The sequence below is a fragment of the Rattus norvegicus genome, chromosome 5 (assembly GCF_036323735.1).
Source record: "Rattus norvegicus strain BN/NHsdMcwi chromosome 5, GRCr8, whole genome shotgun sequence".
Taxonomy (NCBI): domain Eukaryota; kingdom Metazoa; phylum Chordata; class Mammalia; order Rodentia; family Muridae; genus Rattus; species Rattus norvegicus.
In genome coordinates this window covers 151,960,555-151,975,483 of record NC_086023.1, presented here as the reverse complement: position 1 = coordinate 151,975,483, position 14,929 = coordinate 151,960,555, and the positions used below count along the sequence as shown (strand labels likewise).

Sequence of the window (14,929 nt, the reverse complement as noted above, 5' to 3'; positions counted from 1 at the left end):
AGCCAGTCTTCGCCTCTAGAAAATGACTCCCCGTGGGGTCCACAAAACAAAGCAGGTGTCCCAGGGTAACTATGGGAGTGGTTATCTAGTAAAGCACGTTTTTTCTACATATACTTATTTGGAGGTTTGAGTGTAGGTGCAGACTGGTGGTTCTGGGGACTCAACTTTTTTTTTTTTTTTTAAAGATTTAATTTATTTTATATATATGAGTACACTGTAGCTGTCGTCGGACACACCAGAAGAGGGCATCAGGTCTCATTACAGATGGTTGTGAGCCACCATGTGGTTGCTGGGAATTGAACTCAGGACCTCTGGAAGAGCAGTCAGTGCTCTTTAACCGCTGAGCCATCTCTCCAGCCCTGGGGACTCAACTTAAGCACCTTTATTCATGCGTTTTGCTGCCCCCTCAGAATTTCTATTTATTTATCTGCAGAGATGACAGTCCTAAGGCATCTGGCTCTTTCCACCTGTCTCTTCCCTTGGATCAATCTTGTCTCTTTAGGACCTAGGGGCCAAAGGCAGGGAACAACCCTTGGTCATTTTGGGCAAGGGCCTGCCCAGAAAGTGCTACTCTTTGAAGTCCATTAAAGCCTACAACTAAACCTTCAAAATCTGCATGCATGTATGAGCCTAAAACCCTTTTCTGCGCCTTTACAAAAGATGAGTTAGGGTGTCATAAATCCCAGGCTGGCTTCAAAAGTAGAACAGGATGACTGGAACTTCTGTTCCTCCTGTCTCCCAGTACCCAGGATCACACCTGTTTTATTTTTTTTAAAGATGCATTCATTTATTATATATAAGTACACTGTAGCTGTCTTCAGACACACCAGAAGAGGGCATCAGATCTCATTACAGATGGTTGTGAGCCACCATGTGGTTGGTGGGATTTGAACTCAGGACCTCTGGAAGAACAGTCGGTGCTCTTAACCATTGAGCTATCTCTCCAGCCCATCACACCTGTTTTCTTTTCTTTTCTTTTTTTTTTTTTTTCTTTTTTTCAGAGCTGGGGACCGAACCCAGGGCCTTGTGCTTGCTAGGCAAGTGCTCTACCACTGAGCTAAATCCCCAACCCCATCACACCTGTTTTATAAGCTGGGGGCGGAACCCAGAAGGGGCTTTGATGGATGCTAGGCAGTTGCTCTACCGACTGAGCTACATCCCCAAGCTCACACCTACTAAGTGCTGAGCTGGAGCTTCCACTGATGGGGGGGTGGAGGGTGGCGGCTCGGCCACCAGGATGCTCAGCATTCGCTGTGCACAGAAGCAGGTGTCAGAAGACTCATTCTACTACAAGTTTCTGGTTAGCAGTCTTACCAGGCAGAGTCAGTCTTGGGAACTTTGAGGGGACCTACACTAACCTATAAACAGGTAAGCACAAGGTCCACAGAGAGCCGGCTTTGCCTTCTGATTATTCTGAATCAATTAATACTCAGTCAAGACAGCTGGGTTGCCGAGGAAAATGGCCATGCCTCTTTCCAGTACAGACTTACCTGGAAACAACCACCCTCTGAAATTATGCAGAAGAGAGGAGAGCACTGTATGACGTGCTGGGGTGGGACAGAACCTCTTTCCACAAATGCCAGAGTAACAAGAGATGGTTGTGAATTCCTTTGAAGGGCATGGCCCTGGTTAAACTTAGGACTTTCCGATAGCAGTGCGGCTTGAGTAGGGGGAAGTGGGGTATCCAAGGCTAGAAGGTACTGGGATGCCAGATACCAGCCATCCCTTCAGACAGCCCAGGGCCTGGGGTGGACTCTCTTACAGGTTCAGGTAGGCATGTGACCCAATCCTGATGGTTCATTTCTCTCACGTCCAATCACTTCCTTTCCCTTGTAGGCTACTGAGTGGTTTTCCTCCTGTCTCCCTGGTTCTGCTGCACAATCCAGCTTGATCCTCAGTGAGTCACACAGACCCCCTCTAGGGCCCTCCAGCACACATCCTCCCCACTTCACCTGTGTGGCTCTAGCAGCCCCCTATGCCAAACATGGTCTTTTCTCCAGTGGCTGTCAAGTCACTCCTTTCTATGTTCTCTTCCTTAAACATCCATGCTGACAGCCAGTGGTGCCTTTAATCCTAGCACTCTGGGAGGCAGAGGCAGGCAGATCTCTGCTCAATGCCAGCCTGGTCTACAGAGCAACTTCCAAAACAAGGGCACAAAGAAACCTTGGCTCAGAAACAAAAACAAAAACAAACAAAAAAAAAAACAAACAAAAAAATGAAATCCCTGTGTTCTAACACCTGTCTTCCTAGGGGTGTCCACCACTTAGGATAAAGGGAGTCTCCCAGCACCCACTATGGCGGCTTCTCCACACTGCCCTAGTGCAGGCTAAGTGCATACTAGTAAGTGCTTGGTCTGAGGGCAGAACTGAGTCCATCTGACTCCTCAAAAGGCTAGCTCAAGTCCTTTCTCTCCTAAGCTTCCCAGGCCACCCCACCCCTTACAGTGACTAAGTACTAGGGCAAGCATGTGGTTTTTATCACTCTCAGGTGAGCAGTCTACAAACTTCATGTGTGAACACAGGGTGAGCAGGGATCCACCTCATCTTCCTCTCGCTAGCATAGAGCCCGGAGTAGAGCACTCTGAGTGCTTGTTAAAGTATTTTACATCTTCAGGCCTTATTAGAGAGGGCCTCAACCTTAACCCAGGCTGGCTTTTAACCCCTGGAAGTCCTGCCTCAGTCCTTAAAGTGCTCGCTTTTTTTGTTGTTTATTTTAGGAACAGGACCTTGCCCTAGGCTGGCCTTGATTTTTGCCCTGCCTCTGCTTCCAAATCCTGGAACTATTGACATGTGTCATACCTTCTGGGTCAGCCCTCTTTCACAGAGGCCAGACAGTCTGGTCTACAGGACCAGGACAGCCAGAGCTACACAGAGAAACCCTGTTTAATTAAACCTCCACCCCACCAAAAATAAAATTCCAAGGCAGAGACATCCCGATTTCTATTCAGTATGACAGGAGTGCTCCATAGTGACAGGCCCTGGCTGCAGTCAAACTACTCTGACCTTAATGGGTCCAATGCTGGCACCTGGCTCCCAAGGTGAGCGGCAGAGTAGAGGCAGCCAAACACCCAGGCTTAGGAAAAGGCACTGGCAGCCCTGGGTTTGGAATGTAGCTCTGTATGTGTGGCAACCTGTTTGAACCTCTAGCACAGCTTTTTTTTTTTTTTCCAAAAAGGGAATTACCCAGCTCATGAACCCCCATGACTTTCCTTTGTTCACATGCCCATTGACAGTCACAGCCAACATTCTCATCCCATGAGAAATGGGTGCTTTTCTGCTTGCCTCTGTGACAGAATTTGTGCCATCTACAGGGCACAAACAATGTTACTGCAAACTCCTACCTTCAGGCTCCCATTCTGAATCCCCATCTGCTCAGTGGGACCTTGTCACCCAAGCCCTTCAGCAGGTGCTCATCTCAGGAGGCACAAGGCAGACACCGGATCCATTGGCGAGCAGTGCCACGCCCCCTCACCTGACCTCTGCTCAGAAGAAACCACTGTTATTTATGGAGCTACCCTTGACTTTGTTTCTCTTGCCCCCCAGGACCCCAGCTGTTTCTCAGGACTCCTCTCATGGCCTGCCTTCTGCACAATATCAAAGTCAACTCAAGGCGTGTGGTGCTGCACACTCATCCCAGCTCAAGGCCAGAAGTGGATCAGTCACTAGCCTCTGACAGGAAATAGCGATCACTGTAGTGACAAACATACAATGGCTCAAACACCATCTCAAAGCCCCTTCCCCACTCAATCTGTCCAGGACAGGGAGTCCTCTCCAGCTCGTGGTGAACCAGACTTGCTGAGGCTGAAGTGTGTCAGTCACTGGGAGCTCCACATTACTGAATGGAGAGGGACACATCCTCTGTAGCCTAGGCTAAAATCTTCAGTTCCCCAGCACTCTCCCATCTCTGCTTCCCAAGTGCTGAAATTACAGGCACAAGCCATTAAGCCTGGTCCCAAAGGCACTCTTAGGCCTCCTGCAAGCAGGCTCTTGCTGTGGATGCTTAGCTGCTAAGAGCTTTATGCCGATGTGAGGGCAGACAGACTGTATGTAATTAAAGTTATTTCCCAACAGGGCAGGGAAGGAAGGCTGCCTGCGCTTCCCTGAACCGAGAGGCGCTGTGCTGGCCGCTGTGCTGGCCATAGTCAATTAGTCTCTGGATGAGGTGAGGTGTCTGCCTCTCAAAGCACGTCCATCAGTGCTGCTTGCTGAGAAAGGTCCTTTCCCATTCTCACAGGTGTCACTCACTACAGCAGCACAAAGAGTTTTCTGAGTAGCCTGAATCTCAGTATGTCGCTTCAAGGAAGGAACATAAGTAGTGACTCTCCTCCCAGCTGTCCTATTAAGCAAACAAACCATCAAATATCCTAAGACCTTAAGGACGCCTCTAAACTCTTCTCTAGAAATCACTCTCGGTGCCTGTAATCTCCCTTTTTAGCGGGAACAAAACACTGCTTGTTTGCACATAAACATCTGAAAGAAAATAACAGCTGATCTGGGTAAGACAGCAACACAAAGCCATGATTGTATGAGGACAATTCGAGAGACTGGGAGCAAAGGACTAGTTGGCTGTCTGTAGCAGCAGGAGGCCTCGGGTGAAAAAGTCTAGGGCTTGTCACTACCTGAACAGAAAGAAGTCACTGCGACCAACAGCACTGTGCAGTTTATTAACCATTCAAGTACAGTAGCATCTGGTGAGATTGGGACAGAATTGGGATCGCAAAGTGAACAGATACTCAGCATCTAATGGGTTGGAAGAAGCCACTACATACTCTTCACGAACGTCTTCCACAGTCAATACAGCACTAGCCATTAACCCAGCACACCGAGTGTGCCCGAGAGGAAAAGATGCAACGAGAAAAATAGCTACGTTAGAAAGACCAACACTTTAAAAAAGAGCAAAACACTTTCAGTTTCTCCCCTTGAGCCCCTAAAACATCTCACGGTCTGGATCTACCTATACGGTCCTACATCAGCTTCTAGAATATTTGTCAGGAGGGAAAAAGTAAATGACACTGGCCAGTACAGTCTTTGGATATTTAGGAAGGGGTCGGGGAGAAAGTCAGTTCTCGGAACAACTTAGTCAGCCTCGGTCTCGTCCGCGGGGTCTTTGGATTCTTTGTTCTTCCGCACCTCTTCAACGTGCTTGTCCTGGAAGAAACTGTACGTAAGTGCCATCTGTCCAAAACATAACTTGTCGAGCCCTGTCTCCTGCCTACAAGGAGGTCCAACACAGTCTCAAACACACAACCCATGGGAATCATAAACCAAAAATCCTAAGACATCATCTTAAACCTGTTGGTCTCTTGGGGTCGAGAACAGCTAAGGCTCCAACTGTTCTTCCGAGGATTATGCACTTATGCTGAGAATAAGCCCCAAACTGATGGCAAAAAGGAACCAGACATATTTTTATCAAGACAGTTTAAGCCAATTCACTGCTGCCTGAAGCTGCTAACTCTATAAAGCTGGAAACCAACCTTCTCTCGCAAACGCTCCAGCTTGGCAGCCATTTGCGCCTCCCGGTTCTCTTTGTTAGCCTCCATTTTGTGGGTCAGTTTCTCCTCTGCCATTTTGCTGAAGTTGTTGTTCTCCTCAATGGCTTTCTGGAGCACTTCTTTTTCATGCTCCCGCTTCTCAGCGAGCTGCTTCAAGACTTCTGCTTCATGAGACTGCAAGAAAGTTTAACAGGCCCCTCTGAAGGGGAAGCAGGCAGGAAAAAGGGCCCTCTGAAATGAATATTCAAGTGAGGGGCTGAAGTACCTGCTAGAAAACGCTAAATCACCTGCTTTGCTGCCAGTGTGTATTTGCTGTGGAAAACTAGCTGTTCGTTCAAGTTTGCTTTTAAGACAAGATCTCGTGTCGCCCAGAACTCTCTATGTAGCCAGAGCTCACCTGGACCTGATTTGCCTACATCCCGTTCCCAGTGTGGGGATTATGGCTATACACACACCAACTTAGCTTGTCGGATTTCCTTCAAAATTACTTGTTAAGGAAACCCTTAGAAGGTTTTGAATAAGAAAATTTAAAATAGTTTTACTTTATTGCTTAAAGTATCCAGATGAGTTTAATAATCTGCCTAAGTGCAGGGCATCTTTGACAGTATCTGTCCAGGTGGGAGCATCACTACGTAGGCCATTACTGTGTAGTCGGGCTACTAAGCACAGGGCCTAGCTCTCCGTCTAGTCTCTGGTTACACTGCGTTCTCCTACTCTAGGACCCAAACTACAAGAAAGAGCGGGGCAGGCAGATGGCATCCCAGGGTAAATACTGACATTATCTTTATTTGCATTCTGGGAAACGGTCTGACTCTAGGCTGGTCTTGAACGAACAACCTTAAAAATGTGACCTTCCCACCTCTACCATGCAAGCACTCCTCCAACTGAACTACACCTCCGGCCAGGCTGGCTTTCAATGGTATATTTAGCTAAGGATGATCCTGACCTTCTGATCATCCTACCTCCACTTTCAAGTACTAGGATTATAGATATACCCAGCTAAAGTCCTCGTTATCCGTGGAGATGGAAGAGATTTAGTAAAAACTTATGTAAAGCTCTTTTATAAAAAGTATATTTTATGCATCTGAGTGTTCTGTTTGCATGCAAGTGCAGTGAATGCATGCCTGGTGTCTGTGGAGGCCAGAAATGGGCACTGGATCCCCTGGGACTTGAATGAGGACTGCTGTACGCTGACGCATGGGTGCTAGAAATGAAAGCTGGGTCCTCTGTGAGAGTGGCTCGTGGTTTTAACTGCTGCTCCTGTCTAAAGTTCTTAGTAACAGTACTGCTGCATGGAAAGAAATACACGGCAACAGGTATCCACTCTGGGGATAAAATAATGACAATAATTTCATTTCCCAACTCTTTTATAATTATGTTAATATTTGTTAAGCTTTTCATTAGTTCTTTTACTTTTATGTGTATGGTCTGTATAAATATATATGCACATGTGTCAGGCCTTTACAAGCCAGAAGAGGGCATCAGATCCCTCAGAACTAGAGTTGCAGGAAGTTGTTAATTACCCAATGTAGGTGCTAGGAACTACATTGTGGTCTTCTTCAAGAATAGCAAGCACTAGGGTTGGGGATTTAGCTCAGTGGTAGAGTGCTTGCCTAGCAAGCGCAAGGCCCTGGGTTCGGTCCCCAGCTCCGAAAAAAAAAAAAAAAATAGCGAGCACTCTTAACAGTGGGGCCACCTCTCCAGCCTCTCATAAGGCCTTATTTCCTATTTACTTTATGTGCATGGTTGTTTAGCTTGCACGTTTACCTATGTACTAATGTTGAGTGTGGTGCTCATGAGGACAAGGCAGCTGGGTCCCTGGAAATGGAGCTGAATGTTTGTGAGCTACTGTGTGGTTGCTGGCGATCGAACATGGATCCTCTGGAAAAGCAGTCAGCTCCTAACTGCTGAGCTACCCCTCCAGGCCTCATTGGGCTTCAATGATGGTTACTTTATAATAGAAGTGTTTGGAAGGAGAAAAAGCTACAATACCACATCCCTGAAAATTTAGTTTTTATTGCATAGCTCTTTAAAAAAGCAAAACTAAGAAAACAAAGAATTACCTGCCAACAAATGTCCTATTTTTTTAAAGAGAAAAGCATGAGCTTTGATATAAGACAGGTCTTAGCTTAAATTCTGCCTCCAGTACTTACTAACAGGAAAATGCCTTAATAATACAATTTTCGAGTCTGTTACCTGAGACAATGCCCCCCACGGAGCCTCCTTTTAGAGAAAGCTCCTGAGTTAAGGAGCTGGCCCGAGAGGAGCTCATTAAACTATGGCCGCTGCTTCCTCTGAACCTCTGGCACAAGGACATTTCCCACTTCAGATCACAGTGAGCTACAATCCCTTCTTCCTTTGTATGAAAATGAAACCAGTTTGCCTCATTACATTAATAAGTTTCCTGTATCTCCTGTAAATCGTCTGGGTTACCTTGCGTCTTTCTTCTGCAGCTTCTAATTTCTTCTGAATTTCCTCCAGGGAAAGATCCTTCTTCTTTGGGGGGGAAAGGGGGAACTCGGGGACAGATTCTTTTGATCGAGGGCTGAGAATCAGCTCAAAAGCCTGGCCGGAAGCACGCTTCTCCAGCTCTTTCACCTGAATATCTGGGGTTGATCAGATGTATGATAAATGAGGAAAAACCCAGCTTGCTTATTTAAATAAAGGGATCTATAATTTTCTAAAAACCAGTAATTTAACAATCAGAATGAAAGCTAATGAAAGTGTTTGTAGATAAGAAATCAAACGACTTTTTTTTTTTTAAAGCTCAACATTTTGGGCTAACGAATACCATTTTGAGGAGGAATTAGTACTTGACAATCATTCTATGAAACAAAGAATGGCTTGTGTAAAACCCCACAATTTTGCTTTAGACCAAGCCAAAATTATGAATGGCAATGAGTTTTCCATATACTTATCCAAGTAATAAAAATTTAATTGCCTTTTTATTTGCAAATTAAATTTTGAAAAGAACACAAAAGCCAAATTAAAAGCTTAAGGCCTGCGCCACTTCCTATTCTAAAGCCATAGCCCACCCCAGTTTCAGCTTTTTGAAATCAATTACCTACCAGAAGATGCCATGTTGGACAGAAGACAAGAGACTGGCTGTACACTCTACACAATCCACTGGCAAGGAAAGCCCTGGAATGATTTTTCAAAGCATGCAATCAATTTCTCCACATTTCCCCCATGTCATCAGCACAAAGGGATCTCAAATCACACCCGTGACAATGTCAGGAAAATCATTAGGTGGAAATCAAGAAACATCATTAAAAAATCATCTAGAAACACCGAAGCCTATCAGGATATTTTAACTGAATAACGCTGGCAGCAGAAAATCAAATTAAATGATATTCTTCAAAGAAAAAAACCTTGGAATCTCAAAAATCAGAGGTGCAATCACAAGGTTGAAGGATTCCTTCCCTTAACCCTTTTTTCCGTACCCAACATAAGAAGATCTTCCAGATTCAACCCAACAATGAGATCGGAGCCATCTTAATTCTGTCTACAACTCATTGTGCAAATGAAATACCCACCCCTGCTTTGTCTGTGTTTGCCATGGTGAATAACACCCAAGCTAGAAGCCAATGGTATTCAAGTCCCATTGTTCTTAGGGTTTAAGCTACTAGCCTCACAGTGAGAAAATGAAGTTTTATGAACCTCTACGTTTCCTTTGAGGGCAGGGTCTAAGAGCTATTTAGCCCAGGCTGGTCTTGAAATTACAATCCTCTTGCCTCAGCCTCCTCAGTGTAGAGGGGTGGGGTTTTGCCCAGTAGGTTAGCAGTTGCTTAACATTTGCAAAGCCCTGGGTTTCATGTTCGATGCACACACGGGCGATGGGGTGGGGGAAGCTTCTGAGGTTGAGATTTTAGACAAGCACCACCACACCCGCCTTAGGTTTGTCACATTTGATGCCTTATGTCGCAATATTTTTTTCCAACAGTTGTCGAGTATTTTTTAAAAAGATCACCACTCTTTCAGCCCCGAAGTGTATTTTTTAAAGGTTCCAAACGCTAGACATTGAAAAAAACGAGGCAACGAAAAAAGCATTTAGCTGTGGCGGAGCACCCAAGCAGCAGACTACACAGCATGGGCGTGGTCCTGGCCCGGGCGGGCAGGCTGGCAGCCCCGGCCAATCAGAACACGCCCTAAGCTCCGGCCCCTGGCCCCGCCCCTCGGCTCCCCGCGCCTTTTCGAATCTCCGCGAACCTCTCCACACTCGGGAGCCCGCGCGCGTGGGCAGCGACAGGATGGGCGGGGCTAACGGTCCTCCGGGGTGGCCCCGCCCCTCTCGGGCTGGCAGCGCGCGGCAGTCTACCCCCCCAACTCCCGCCAAAAACACCTCGCGGACACGCAGTCCTGGGGTGGTTGCAGAGGGCTTGGTCGCATGGCCTCCACCCACTGACGGGAGTGCCCAGAGCTGCCCGGGACCACCGCCACGAAGCCCCGGGAGACTGGGCGGGCGCCGCCCCTCGGGAGCACGAGCGCCCCTAGCCTCGCTCTCCTTTAGACAATGGGGACCCCTGAACAGCCGCGCCCGCTGAGCGGTAGATGCAGAGGACGGCTCACGCCTCCTATTGTCTCCACGCTCGCACCCGAGGCTAAAGCTCACCGCTGGCCGCGCCCCCTCCCCACCAAGCCGCATCCCCAGGGAACAGGGACAAAAGCCAAGGCTCCGCCGGAGCTCCACACAAAAGACGAACGCCCCCCACCCACCAGGGCTCGAGGTCTCCGCCCGTCCCGTGTCCCCGGCTAGGGGCTCGCCGCGTTCCCGGCTGCTCCCTACCCTGCCGTCGCCTCCGCCTAAGCCAAGCCTGCACCCACCTGCTCAGTCCGAGCCGCCTGGCCACACTCTGAGAACCAACAGACCTGGGCGCGCACAAAAGCGCCAAACAGCGGCACGTGACCCGGACCAGGCGCACCGCATTGGCTGCGGGTGACCGCACGTGCCAGTCCCGCCCCGAAGCCCGAGGGCCCCGCCTCTCCGGAGCGGCGCATTTCGGGAATTGTAGTCCGGGCTAGTGGGGCAGGAAGACAATGCTAGGGGTGGGGCACTCCTGGTAGGGGGTCTCGCTAGGTGCGAGCTCGCACTGGACCTGGGCCTCTGATCTGAAGAGCATTTGGCCGCGTCCACAGGAGTGAATCCGTTACGGAACTCCCTCCCTAGGAAAAGTGCAGGGCGAGGCGAGGCACTGAGTAGGGGTCGGTTCTAACCTACTTCTGTCTTTTAGACCTTGACGGACTGGACTCTTCTTCTACCCGGCCATAGGAGTTTCTTTCGCTCCCTAAGCAGTGTCCCTTTTGATGCCACACCCCACCCGGTCGCCTAAGACTCTCGAACCCCTGTGACAAGACAGTGCCATTCCACGCCCCTGCACGGTCCTCTACCCTTGGCGTGCTTCCACGGACACACCGCAGCGAGTCACCTGTAGCGCGACATCGCAGTCGCTAACCCATTTTCTACTGGCAGGTCACGGGCGTGGTCCTTCCTTTGGTCATTTGCATTCTCACCATCAGCTTCCCGAGCTGGAAACACTAGGATCTATGCTGGACAGCGTGAGGCTCTGGAATCTGATCTTGGGTCTAACAAAAGCGACTAAGCTTAAAGGCAGACTCCATCTGGCCTGCCAAAGCGTTGCGGTGACAGGAAAGGGAAGGGAAGAGCGATGGCAGTTCTAGATACACTTTGCTGCTTTTGTTCTGAAAGCACGTGCTCCCCAGAGCGGGGCTGGGCTCTCTTTGAGAATGTAAACAAAAGGAGCCACAAGGTCACGGTTCCCTCTGGCCAGGATAAAGCAAAACTATAGCAGAGACACAAAGGAAATTAGCATGAACCTGTCTCTCTCAGAACCCCCTCCTCTCTGCTGACCAAAGCTGTGTCCCCGTGAGTGGTCATTTCCCCAAAGCACCTGCTCAAAAACTCTATTAATTTGATTTACTATTTTATTAATGGATTTGGTCTCCCAAAAGCTAAACCACACATAGACCAGGTTCTGTGGAAACACAGTCCTAATTCTAAAACAATCCTACATCTGGTTAATGAATAGGGAAGTACCCGAGATAAAATATAACAGGCATACAAGACAATGAAAACTGTATTGTGCAGAAAACACACAAAGCAAGCAACTGGCAAAGCCCTGTTGCGTAAAATATGCTTATAGAGGCATATTTTCCCAACAATTGCCCTTGCGTGGGGTCAGTCTCCCTCTGCCCCCACCCAGCCAGTCTAAGTGGTTCTTGCTTAGCTTGTGAGCAGCAGGAGACAATTCTGCACATTGACCGGGCTTTTCTCTTTCACAAACGTAGCCCCACAATGGCCTGGCGTTTCAACTTTCCGAATGGATCTCAGAAATCATTTTCAAAACTGGACAGGAATGAGGATAAGTCCCTTCTGAAAACCGAGATGACAGAGGAACACAGATGAGCGGAGACCTCCACGGCGGCCAAGAGGTCTGGTACCTTCCGAACGAGCACTTTGTCTTAAAGTCTTTGTACTGGATTTGGAGATGTGTGTGGAAGGTCCCACCCATGCGATGCACTTTTTTTTCTCCAAATACAAGATATGCCACACAAAAGTCTCATATTTCTATTAAAGTTGTGACAGGGGAGAATTAATCTTTCAAAACACTGATTATTTTGAAGCGTTTATATCATCCCTCCCCACCCCCACACACACCTCTCTCCCTGGAGCAGATGCGTATTTCCATGGAAACCACAGCTAGGAATGGAGTAGATGTTAGAACTCATGTAGATTTTTTTTTCATGTTTTTTATCGATACCCCTTGCCTTCTGCATTTGTGGTTAGGGGTCCGCTCCTGTTGACACCTGTGACAAGAATATCTCCAGATTCTCACTGCTGCTTAGGAGGGGGAAGGACACGGGGTGGGGTGCGGGGGGGGGGTGGGAATAAGGGTCCCCTGGCATGACCTTGTGAATAAAGCAGTGCTTCCTGTGCTGTGGGAAGATCCTGTTCTGTAGGATGAAAAGGGGTTGCTTCTCTCAAAGCCGGTTCTCACCAGTGTTCACAGATGGTCTCCGGAATCAGGAAGGGTAGCCAACATCTTTTGCTTCCCCACTTTGGGAAGGGCCAGAACCTGCCTCTCCCCTAACACTAGCAAGATCCCCGCCCTCTCCAAGAGGCAGTGAAGGGTTAATGTTTCCATCTCGGGAGCTGCCTGCCTTTGCCCATGAGAATTATTTTTGCTTCTGCTCAGACGGTTTGGTCGGATTGCTGTGGGGCCGGCTGTGACTGGATTAGCACCGAGTGAACTCTAGATAGGGCAGCTGTCCAGCTTATTTGATCTGTGTAGACAGCCAAAGGACAGGACTTGGGGCTTCAAAGCCCAGCAAGGGTGTCTACCCTGATGAAACACACGGCACCGGGCTCTTGTCAGATCTCAGCTATTCCCAGAGAGGCGACAGCCTTTGTTCATTGTTGCTTCTGAGGCCACAGAGGTTGTCTCCCACATAGGCGCCTCTGAGGTCCACGGCTGCTCCTGGGGCCTGTCCTCAGCCAAGGAGTGTCATGGGAGAAGTCGTTTTTATTGTCACTTCTTTGTTCCCTTTGTCCCTAGTCCTCAGGACCGAGGCTCTAATGTGCCTTGCTCTGTTCAAACCCCATCCTTGGAAACATTTCACACATCTGTCTCCCTTATTGGGCAGAGTCAATGTCTCACCTTGTTTGAGTGCCTGATACAGGGCCTGATACATGGTGAGGGTCTGGAGGTTTATAGAGAAGGAGAGGGGGGTTGGGGATTTAGATCAGTGGTAGAGCGCTTGCCTAGCAAGCGCAAGGCCCTGGGTTCGGTCCCCAGCTCCGGGGGGAAAAAAAAAAAAACTTCCTGTACTGTTCTGATAGATCGTCCATCTTGGGAGTGGTGTCTGAGATTAATACACTGAACCGTGGCTCAGCCTTGGTACAGAGCACGAGTCAACCAACACTGCTATAGAGAAGTTCCTGGATGCTAGGAGTTATTGAATGGATGAATAGATGAATGAATGAATGAATGAATGAATATTAGCCTGTCACCTTTAGGTTGCAATTGCCCTTACTGGGTTAAGACCTCCCATGGAATTGCTTTATTTCCGAAATTATTTGTTTTCTCATTGTGCTGAAGTACAACCAGGGCCTTGCACATGGTAGACGTTGGGGATGGTTTTGTGTACTGTGCATTCAGATGCTGATCTGGTTGCAGTCTGGATGTTGGCATTGTCAAGCATCTCCTGTCTAAATGATGTGTAAAGATTGTTTTTCTATCACCTCTGATTGGTTAGCTGGGCGGAAGGGAATAGGGTGAGACTTCCAGTCCCAGTTACGGGATCCCAAGCAAAATGAGGATGCGAGAGGACGGGAACCGTGAGGAGTGGCCATGAGAGGTCACCGTGAAGGATTAGCCATGAACAGATAGATGGCCAAGAGAGATAGAAGGAGAGAAGACAGGAGGGAGGAAGAAGAGATGGACCATGAGGATTCACCATGAGGTCATGACGAGAAAGCAGCCACGAGGTCACACATGGACTGAACGAACCTGACGAGATTCAGAGTCCAGGTAAAGGACCAGGTGGCTGAGAACTAAGCAGCCATAGAGGGTTAGAAAAGAGGAGTATCCGCCCAGCATAGTGCCTGCCACTGGTTAATAAATAATATATTAGGGCTCTGCCTTTATGGGGGCTAACATGGGGTCGAGCGGGTGTAGAAATGCCCTGTGTTTTTGCTTTGCACTGCTAAGGATCAAACCTGGGATCTTCTGCATGCAAGGCAAGTGACGAGCACCCCGGCCTCGCCATGGAGTGTGTGTGTGTGTGTGTGTGTGTGTGTGTGTGTGTTTGTGTGTGAGTGTTGTGTGAGAGTGTGTGTGTTTGTGTGAGAGTGTGTGTCTCTGTGTGTGTGAGAGTGTGTGAGCGTGTGTGAGTGTGTGTGTAAGTGTGTCTGTGTGTATGTGAGAGTGTGTGTGAGAGTGTTTCTGTGTATGTGAGTATGTGTGAAAGAGTGTGTGTGTGTGGCGTGTGTGTATGTGAGTATGTGTATGAGAGAGTGTGTGTGTGAGAGAGTGTGTGTGTATGAGAGTGTGTGTAGTGTGTATGTGAATGTGTATGGTGTATGTGTATGTGTGTGTGTGCATGAGAGAGAGTGTGTGTCTCTGTGTGTGTGAGAGAGAGTGTGTTTGTGTGTGAGTGTGTTTGTGTGTGTGAGTGTGTGTATATGTGAGAGTATGTGTTTGTGTGTATGTGAGTGTGTGTGAAAGAGTGTGTGTGTGTGTGTGAGAGAGTGTGTTGTGTATGTGAGTATGTGTATGAGTGTGTGTGTGTGAGAGAGTGTGTATGTGTATGTGTGTTGTGTGTTCTGTGTGTGTTTGGTATGTGTTGTGTGTATGTGTATGTGTGTGTGGTGTATGTGTGTATGTGTATGTGTGTGTGTGGTGTGTGGTGTATGTATGT

The 14,929-nt window shown here is 48.3% G+C and overlaps 1 protein-coding gene and 1 long non-coding RNA gene across 8 annotated transcripts; one reads left to right on the top strand and one right to left on the bottom strand.

Annotated features, from left to right (window-relative positions):
- Positions 1-4,640: 4,640 nt before the first annotated feature.
- On the bottom strand, positions 4,641-11,176 carry Stmn1 (stathmin 1). 7 transcript variants are annotated; one of them, XM_006239123.5, is made up of 5 exons: positions 10,316-11,176; positions 8,560-8,632; positions 7,925-8,097; positions 5,474-5,665; positions 4,641-5,147 (listed from the first exon to the last, which is right to left on the bottom strand). In XM_006239123.5, exons 2-5 carry the CDS (start codon positions 8,570-8,572, stop codon positions 5,076-5,078), a joined length of 450 nt encoding a protein of 149 aa, XP_006239185.1. In that variant the 5' UTR covers positions 8,573-8,632; positions 10,316-11,176; the 3' UTR covers positions 4,641-5,075. The 7 variants fall into 7 exon arrangements, with proteins under 7 accessions (XP_006239185.1, XP_017448691.1, XP_063143323.1 ...); XM_017593202.3 differs by having other exon boundaries at positions 10,918-11,155; XM_063287253.1 differs by having other exon boundaries at positions 11,003-11,151.
- LOC134487004 (uncharacterized) lies at positions 10,896-12,106 on the top strand. Its single transcript, XR_010066672.1, has 2 exons — positions 10,896-11,047; positions 11,798-12,106. It is a non-coding gene; the product is annotated as an uncharacterized LOC134487004 (long non-coding RNA).
- Positions 12,107-14,929: the final 2,823 nt, after the last annotated feature.

Bases quoted from the DNA above. Each gene is read 5' to 3' on its own strand.
- Stmn1 (XM_006239123.5), bottom strand. The intron at 5,666-7,924 runs GTAACCCAGACG...ACTTTCTTGCAG, and splicing joins CTGCAGAAGAAAGACGCAAG to TCTCATGAAGCAGAAGTCTT. The intron at 5,148-5,473 runs GTTGGTTTCCAG...AGTTTCTTCCAG, and splicing joins TGGAGCGTTTGCGAGAGAAG to GACAAGCACGTTGAAGAGGT.